This window comes from Bos grunniens, chromosome 22, assembly GCF_055505025.1.
Source record: "Bos grunniens cultivar Pamir isolate PY7600 chromosome 22, Bosgru_T2T1.0, whole genome shotgun sequence".
In the NCBI taxonomy this organism is placed as follows: Eukaryota; Metazoa; Chordata; class Mammalia; order Artiodactyla; family Bovidae; genus Bos; species Bos grunniens.
Genome location: NC_141186.1, coordinates 57,007,477 through 57,016,868, shown reverse-complemented (window position 1 = coordinate 57,016,868; position 9,392 = coordinate 57,007,477). Strand labels below are relative to the sequence as shown.

General features: G+C 51.2%; 1 protein-coding gene across 1 annotated transcript; it reads right to left on the bottom strand.

Moving 5' to 3' along the window:
• Positions 1-247: 247 nt before the first annotated feature.
• MKRN2OS (MKRN2 opposite strand) lies at positions 248-8,641 on the bottom strand. The gene is made up of 4 exons (XM_086368695.1): positions 6,301-8,641; positions 2,693-2,742; positions 1,805-1,967; positions 248-605 (listed from the first exon to the last, which is right to left on the bottom strand). Exons 1-4 carry the CDS (start codon positions 6,570-6,572, stop codon positions 398-400), a joined length of 693 nt encoding a protein of 230 aa, XP_086224821.1. The 5' UTR covers positions 6,573-8,641; the 3' UTR covers positions 248-397.
• Positions 8,642-9,392: the final 751 nt, after the last annotated feature.

The following is a 9,392-nucleotide window of genomic DNA, read 5'->3' as shown; positions in this document are numbered from 1 at the left end:
AGGCATTTTGGTAGTAGCACCTCAGTTCAGTTGCTCAATTGTGTCCAACTCTCTGCGACCCCATGGACACAGCACACCAGACCTCCCTGTCCATCACCAACTCCCGGAGTTTACCCAAACTCATGTCCATTAAGTCCATCCAGCCATCTCATCCTCTGTCCTCCCTGTCTACAACTTTGAAAACCCAGGGCCATTTTTATTCATTTCTTAAATTCTTTCACTGCAGGAGGCTGAAACAGGCAGAAAGGAAAGCTGTAACTTTTTTTATTAACCACGGTTTAAGGCATGTAGAAACCGAGTGTCTGTTCCAGGCAGGAGCCCCCAGACGCCCCGTCCTGTCCCATCTGGTCTCAGCACCGCACGCTCAGCACGAGCCGCTTCCCGGGCGTGGGCCCGTCTAGGGACCAGGGGGGTCGGTGACATAGAAGCCTCGCTCTTCTATCGCACGGTAGAGCGTGATGTACTTGGAAGCCTTCCTCGTCCTCGGGACCACGAACTTCTCCGTGAACTCGTCTTGGTCCAGCTGCTCCTCGCCCTCTGTGGCCAGGACGCAGTTAATGAACGCGAGGGCGTAGCTGTAGCAGTTGTGGTGATCCTCTTCATACCTTACAAGGGTGAGGGTGTCGAGAAGGCAAGGGTTACCCTGAGCCGCCCGAAGCCTTCCGTCATCTTAATCCCTCTGCGAGCTGGGCCCCCACGTGAGCCGGCCCACTTGATGGCAAGTCATCCAGAAGTGCGGTTCTAAGGGACACTTGGCATCTGGGCCCATTTCTGCTTGCGGGGCAGAAAGGACTCACCGAAATGTCCAGTTACCACTAAGCGCCGATTGGGGGAGCTTAATTTCCCTGAAGACCTATGTTCTAGAAGTGGAATTCCATGTCTTATGATATCCCACCGTGTTTAAGGGCTTCCCAGGTGGCTCAGTGGTAAAGAATTCGCCTGCCAATGCAGGAAACGCTGGTTCAATCCCTGGGTCATGAAGATCCCCTGGAGATGGAAATGGCAAAATCCACTCCAGTATTCTTGCCTAGGAAATCCCATGGATATGGGGTTGCAGAGAGTCAACTTAGCAACTACACAACAGTGTCTAAACTTATTTCAAGGAAAGCGTCAGAACAATTTAGGTCTACAAGCATTACCGTATACCTCTTCTATAGTGACAAGGGGGCATGGAATTGAGAAGTTAATTTCAAAATAGCTGAAGTTTAAAATGCGGGGAGCTGTAGATAGGTTTATGTTTTGAACATCATTTAAATTTTTTTTAAGGGAACATAAGACTATGGGTTTTGCTGTGTATATTATTAAATGTCTTGTGTGTGTTCAGTTGCTCAATTGTGTCTGATTCTCTGCAACCCCTATGGACTGTAGCCCGCCAAGGTCCTCTGTTCATGGAATTTTCCAGGCAAGAATACTGGAATGGGTTGCCATTTCCTCCTCCAGGGGATATTCCCGAGCCAGGGATTGAACCCGCATCTCCTGTGTCTCCTGCATTGGCAGGCGGGTTCTTTACCACTGAGCCACTGGGGAAGCCTGTTAAACATCAAGTATCTAAAAATACCGAATAAAATAAGTAAAATAACTTCAGCACTAAGTTCTGGTCCTTTCCAAAGCTCGTAGAGTGCTGTGGTTCTAATGTGTAAAGGTGTGCTGGCTCACCTCTGCAGAAAACCCCAGTCCTTCAGCCCCTGCTTCGTTCTGTTACAGATGCACCTGCCCGGTACAGGCTCAACATGAAAGCTGGGGCAGCTCAGCGTCCTCGGGGAGCTGGGATCACACCTGGCGGTGAGTGAGGGCCCTGTCCTACCTGTGAGGCAGCCAGGCCCCCGTGGCGGAGAAGTCCTCCAGGTACTTGTCCCACTGGTCCAGCAGTCCGAACAGGCCTGGCCACAGGAGCGGGATGCTCACACTCTGCTCCCAGCCCACCTTGTCTCGCTGGACACCGTGCACCGTGTAGTTATACACGACTCCTGCGGCCAAAACCACAGTCACGCAGAGGCATCAGGGGAAACGCCCCCCCCCAGTACCATCAGGGGTGACTGCACCCAACAGAAACCGAGGTCGCTGGCACGCCCCTCAGCACCCGAGGTCGCCCCAGAGAAACGAGACAGTAAGATGGCCTGAGATTGTCATCTCCAAAGATTCTTGTGGAAGCTGTATTTACAAAGGGGTCTGTCTGGTTTCCGTAAGTGAGCAGCAGACTTCTCTTGACAAAGACCGGTGCACCTTGGCACGCTCACACCAGTCATTGCGTTCAAAACCCAGTCCTCACTGTCTGTTCACAGTGTCAGCGTTCTCTGATTTTTTTTTAAGCAGACCTTTGCGGGCCCCACCACGTGCTCAGCTGCTGTGCCCCCTCCCCACCAGTCTATCGCTGGGGTCCCTGCCTGGCCCCTGAAGTGGGAGCACCCAGTGGCAGTGGGCTGGGTACGGCTTTGAGAGCAGAGGGTCTGCTCCTAACGCAAGAGGAGGGCTTGGACAGCTCCATCTCCGGATGTGTTTCTTCTTGTCTTAAAACTCTAACAGAAACACTCACAGGTTGATGGTGGTTTGAATGTTTGGAGACACTCCTTTGTGAGTGTTCAGATACTGAGGGTTGTTGGTGATATTGTTGCAATACTTTTTGTCTAGAGACACTGCTCTCTTCTAACCAGGTATCACGTGGGAACTTTTTGAGCTGTGAGAACACACTTACCGCCCGTGTTGGTTATTCCCACGTGAAGATCAGACCTTCCGTCGTACTCCCTGAAAGACACAAGTGCGTTCCGGTCGTCTCACATGCACACGTTTGGCAGCTGGAGTTGGTATTTAAAGTGGGCGGAGAGCAATGGGCCTCCCTACTTGGCTGGTACCGGAACTCAGCACCAGCGGCCAGCTGCGTGGAAACACCAGGAGAGCCACTGCCCCGTGCCTCCACTGGATTTTCTTGGCCCCCAGTCCTGAAGGTGAGTGTGCTGGAAGGCCTGCTCTGCTGGAGCAAGAAGCCACCTAACACCCGGCTCCGCAGCAGAGGGGTCCACCGGGTGGGCAGCTGTCGAGGAAGCTCCCTGTTCCTCGTTCCTTCCTCCTTGTGTGTTGGGGGGAGCCAGTTCCTCACCACACGGGTGAGAGGGTCGTGAGTGCAGCTCAGTGGGCGTCTACCTCTAAAATGAACACTGCCCATTCCCTGAAGCCTGTAGCCACACTTGCTTTTCCTGAAATGATTCTTCACCCCACCCTGACATTAGATGTACAACTCCAGGTGATTTAAGCTCCATATAGGATCCCAGATCATCACTCACTGACCTTGAGATTTTCCCACCTTTAACATGGAAATAGCATAAGCCTCTTAGCAAGCTGGTTGTTGGGGTAAAATGCCCACTGAGTGCCACCACATGGAGGTGTCACATGAACCAGGTCACTTTTAAATGACAGCTCTTTCTTCAGACCACAGGTCTGGATGTCTGGTTCCTCATTAAAGCAAGAAGTCCTGGGCTTTAAAATGGCCCAAGGACACGGTGCTGGTGGTAGAGAACCCGCCTGCCAACGCAGGTTAGACGTAAGAGACACAGGTTCGATCCCTGATGGGGAAGATCCCCTAGAGGAGGAAATGGTAACCCACTCCAGTACTCTTGCCTGGGAAATCCTGTGAACGGGAGCCTGGTGGGCTACAGTCCGTGGGATTGCCCAGAGTCGGACACGACTGAAGCGACTTAGCATGCACGCAAGGACACAGGTGACTGCTCCATCTTCTTCAGAGCAGCTCCCCCCGCCCACCCCAAAACCCAGCGTTGTCCTGTTGCAGCCACCGTGAGTTTTCTGCGATCCTGCTAGTTCAGAAATTGAGAATGAAGCTGGGAAAGGCAGACAGTCTTGAGTGGCTGGTCACGGCGCTGGCCCTGGATGCGCGCTCCCCGTGTCTGCAGCCCCCCCATTTCCCCACCTGAATCCCAGTTCCTCCCTCCTCCCTTTCCTTCAGCCGCTTCAGTCATGTAACAGGTGTCAACTGCAGGCCAGTCGTTTGTAGCGAAGGGCCAGGGACACAGCGGGAAATAAGATGGGGTCCCTGCCTCACAGAGTTCACTTGCTTCCAGTGAGGACATTTTTAGTTTAGCAAGTTTTTGATAGCCTGGAAAGTGTTAGAGAACCATGTGAGAGGGGCAGGGCCAGGGCACCCTTATGCCATATGACACTTTTGTACAAATTAAGAAAAGGTGACCCTTCTTCTTGCAGATGCAGTTCTGCCCAGGGTGGGCGGGACTCCGGCCGAGTTTCAGTGTACAAGTGGCCAGGTGCCTTTGTGCAGTCCACAACCTGCACAACCGTATGTGGCCGCCCTGGGGGAGCCTCATCTGGTTAGACCACAGCCTCGGCAATTCCTCGAGTCCCTGCTGGTTCTCTTTGCTGAAGTAGATGAAGTTGTCTCAAGGTGGGTTGTGGGAGCCAGTTCTGAGGGCTTAGAAATAGGATGAGAGGGAAGGAAATAGTCTGGAACTTGGTATTCAAGGGTCTGGTGGGCAGGGGGCTACTGCTTGGGTTCTGCAGTTCCTGGCCTGAGTGCCTGAGCGGGTAGGAAGACGCCTCAGCAGACGGTCGGTGTCAGCACCACCGCCTCCTCCCTGCCGCGGCCGAGGGAGGCCAGGCCTGTCACTGTCACTAGCGCATCAGAGACGAAATGAGTGCTTTCCAGGGGCCAGCCCGAGAGCCTGTCCCGGGCTGTGTCATTTCTGGAGAGCAGCGCTGCAGCTGTTCACTGTTTGAGCATCATGGTTCTGGTTAGGGTGGAAAGGAAGTTTCTACCAGTCACCTTCCGAGCTGAGTATGAACAAATAGGATGGGAAGGAGCAGTTTGGTTCAACACCACGCCTGCCACACCTGGGCCAGCTTGATAGGCCTTATCACTGACCCACACAACTCTGCAAGGTCGATGGGTCCTCATTTAACAGATGAGGGTCCCAGAGCTCTTCTGAAGCACAGCAAAAACCGTCAAAGCCTGCACGCTCCCCTCTGAACCCCGCAGCCTCCCCGAGGAAGGGTCGGGGTGCAGTCTGTTTTGCCTCTAATGTTGACCCGTGCCTCCTAAACACGTCAGTTCATTTCATCCCCATAGGAACAGGAAGGGGGTTGATTAAGGCGCTGGTGAGCAAAGAAGCACTCAAGTCCCATTTTCTAGTCCCAAACCAGCATGAGGGATTCGGGCGGGGGCGTGTTTCAGGAGGCAAGACCGTCCAGGCATTGGACGGCGATGGAGTGCAGGACACGCTTCCCAGAGCTCACTCAGCACCTGTGTCCTCTCGAGCCCTGGCTTGCAGCAGCGCCAGTTTCAGTTCCGTCAACTCAGGACTCGGAGAAGCCACCATCCTTTTTTCTGAAATGTTTCTGAAAGTCAGGTGGCATCTCCAGTTGAAGCAGACCAGCTTGTCTCAGTTTAATGCACCTCCCTGGAAAATGGTCTGTAAGTGGCCATTCTTCAGGCTCTGTGCTGAGTACCTGCTTGTCACAAATGTTACAGACTAACTCGAAGTAAAGGTATTGATTTGATGAGATTAGCTGCTGGGTCATTTTCCCAGTGAGTCTCTTGGTATGACATCTATGAACTGGAGAAGGCAATGGGACCCCACTCCAGTACTCTTGCCTGGAGAATCCCATGGATGGAGGAGCCTGGTGGGCTGCAGTCCATGGGGTCGCTGAGAGTCGGACACGACTGAGCGACTTCACTTTCACTTTTCACTTTCAAGCATTGGAGAAGGAAATGGCAACCCACTCCAGTGTTCTTGCCCGGAGAATCCCAGGGACGGGGGAGCCTGTTCGGCTGCCATCTGTGGGGTCGCACAGAGTCGGACACGACTGAAGCGACTTAGCAGCAGCAGCTTTGACCTCTCTATATTCTTGCACTTACCCCAGAAAAGTATGTGGTTGTTGTTGAGTTGCTTAGTCATGTCTGACTCTGCAACTCCATGGACTGTAGCCCGCCAGGCTCCTCTGTCCATGGGATTTCCCAGGCAAGAATACTGGAGCAGGTTGACATTTCCTCCTCCAGGGGATCTTCCCCACCCAGGGATCGAACCCATGTTTTGTTCGCCTCCTGCATCAACACGTGGATTCTTTACTACTGAGCCACCAGGGAAGCCCCCAGGAACATATGCACCCTTCTACTCTTAGGAAACACAGAGGCCTGCGTCTTAGCATTTAACTCCAAAGTTCTGAATAGGTGATCCACCGGATCTCACACTGTAGAGTGCATGTTAGAAAAAGAAAGTTGAAGTGACCGAAACAGCGAAGGGAGACCTTGCAGAGTCCAGGGCAGCACGTCGAGCAGCGTACCTGAGAAACGTCCCTCGAGTCGGCCTGAGGAGGAAGGAGCACTTTTCTCGATGGCCGTTGGTAAACGGCTCAGAGATGCTGACGGGCGCTTCCTCCAGCCTCCTGGAGCCCACATCCTGCCCGCAGAGGGGGCAGCGCCTCGGCACCCCGAAGCTGTAGACGTACTTCTGACAGTGGTTGACCTTGACGATAGGCTTCCCGGCCTCTGGGCACTGCATGGCTTCCCTGTCCCGGGCAAGCGGGGCGAGCTCCCCGGACTTCCTTCTCCTCATTAACTCAGCCAGTCAGTGTCTGCATCTGAGTAACCTGAGAGCTGTGATGTCATTCTGTGGGGCGGCTTCAGGCCAAGCCAGCTAGAGTTAACCTGTAACCAGGCCTCCCCAGTGTCTTAAAGAGCTAGCTTCATCTGTGCTCACAGCGTGTCTCTCTAGCCATGATACGTTTTCCCCCAGTCGACATCCAGCTCCTCTTTATCCTCCATAGCCCTACTCATCTGTGAAAGCTTCCTCGGCCTCCCCCAGCGTCCCCTCGCATAGGCAGTGCTGTGTTTGTTTCTCAATGGACATGAGTTTGAGCAAACTACTGGAGGTAGTGAAGGACAGGGAAGCCTGGCGTGCTGAGTTCGTGGGGTCTGCAAAGAGTCAGAGACGACTGAGCAACTGAACAATATTTGTTTCTACTAGAGCTGTCAATGTCTGTGAGCTTCTTGGAGTTAGAGACCCACTTTTACGTTTGGTTTGCTAGAATAGGTTGTTATCTCATTTGGGTCTTGAATAGATACATGGGATCCTTACTTTCAAGGATTCCCCAGTGGCTCAGCGGTAAAGAATCCGCCTGCAATGCAGGAGATGAGGGCTCAGTCCCTGGGTCGGGAAGATCCCTTGGCGAAAGAAATGGCAACCCACTCCAGTATTTTTGCCTGGGAAATCCCATGGACAGAGGAGCCTGGTGGGCTACAGTCTAAGCGATCACAAAAGAATCTGACATGACTTAGCAACTAAATAAGTCTCTTAACTATTAGGGATTCCCTGGTAGTTCAGCTGGTAAAGAATCCGCCTGCAATGCAAGAGACCCTGGTTCGATTCCTGGGTTGGGAAGATCCCCTGGAGAAGAGATAGGCTACCCACTCCAGTATTCTTGGGCTTCCCTGGTGGCTCAGCTGGTGAAGAATCCACCTGCAATTCAGGAGACCCCAGTTCAATTCCTGGGTTGGAAAGATCCCTGGAAAAGGGAACAGCTACCCACTCCAGTACTGTGGCCTGGAGAATTTCATGGACTGTATAGTCCGTGGGGTTGCAATGAGTCGGACATGACTGTGTGACTTTCACTTACTTTGAGGTTATTTTTCTTGTGATATTTTATATTGTAGAAGGAATCTTGCTCATTAAAAAACAGACAGCACAGGAGTAGGGGTAGTGGTTACCCGAGGCGGTGAATACTGCCCGGGAGAGGGCATGAAGGCGGGTCTGGGGTCTGGGGTTGGGCTGATTCGATGTCTAGGTTTCGACTGTGTGTTAGTCACGCAGTTGTCTCCGACTCTTTGCGACCCCCCCATGGACTGTAGCCCAGCAGTTTCCTCTGTCCACAGGTTTGTCCAGGCAAGAATACTAGAGGGGGTTGCCATGCCATCCTGCAGGGGATCGTCCCGACTCAGGGATCGAGCCCAGGTCTCCCCCATTGCAGGCGGGTTCTTTACTGTATGAGCCACCAGGGAAGGTGTTGATTACCCGACGGTATTCAGTTTGTAAAATTTCATCAAACTATACATTTAACTCTCTGCAGTTTGTTACTCTGCAGTTTTAAAAGCTTTAAGCAACTGCACAAAAAGATGGAAAGCAAGGCGATGTCCAGTGTCTCTCAGAACATTTTTGCACCCACCATGTTCTATTCCCAGGAGAAAACTAAACGGTAAAACTAGTGACTATTTCCATATGCTTTTTTTCAAACCCCAATGTTGTTATAACTGTATACTGTTTTTTTTATTTTTATTATAGTTGATTTATAATACTGTCTTAGTTTCAAGTATACAGCAAAATGAGTCAGTTATACATACATTGATACATATGTCCACTCTTTCTTTTTTTAGATTCTTTCCCCATATAGGCCATTACAGAGTGTCGAGTAGAATTCCCTGCCTACATAGCAGGTTCTTGTTAATTATCTGTTCACTGTATACTGTTTGGAAATTCATGTTTTTCTCTCATCCTGGAAACTTCTTTACAGTATCAGTTGTATAAGTCCAGCCCAGCATATCAGATACCTGCAGAGGACCCCAAAGTTTGATTGTGACACAGTTCACTTAGACAGCCCCTGCTGATGACTGTGGTTTCAGAGAAGAGGGGAGACCCCCAGAGAAGGTATCGTGGGCGGTAAAAGTGCTTCAGAAAAGCGCTTCCTCGTTGCATTCAGATAAATTACAGCATGCTGAAATGCAGGAAAGCACACATCCAGTGTAGTAATACGGAGTGATCATCAGACTCTCAGAAATAAAAAAGGCCTTAGAAATCATTCCAACCAACCTTCTCCTGTTACAGCGAAGGCAGACAGGTTCTAGCTAGACACCTAGCTCAGGTGACAAGGGTCTGAGATTGTTCATTATTAATAGAAACCACCACTGCTGTTCACTGAGAATATTCTCATCTTCATGACGTCAGTGCCAAGAGGTATTTTTAGCCCCGTGAAAATAAACGGGGGACCTATGCCTTAATAAACATTTTTAATACACTCGCATTCTTTTTTTTTCCCCTTAATCATTTCTTGATCTTTTCAGTAAACAGAGCAGGGTAAAACACCACAGGGTAAGAAACTCACATGCAAACAGAGACTAAATGCATTTCCGTCCAAGCTCAGGACTGCGTTTTCACCCAGCCGCTCTGCATTGTGTGTGGGTCTCTTTTCCTCCACACTGAGAATCCCACTTGACGCCATCTCAGGAGTAACAGTAGTAAATTCTGCCACCTCTCTTCACGACGAGAGGCTTTATTTTTATTTTTGCAATGGTCTCCCCATCTTTCTCTCATGTCCTCACATGGTCAGTCCTATATCGTCACTGTCAGAGCATCTGCCGTGGTAAACAATTGTGTCTCCCTTCT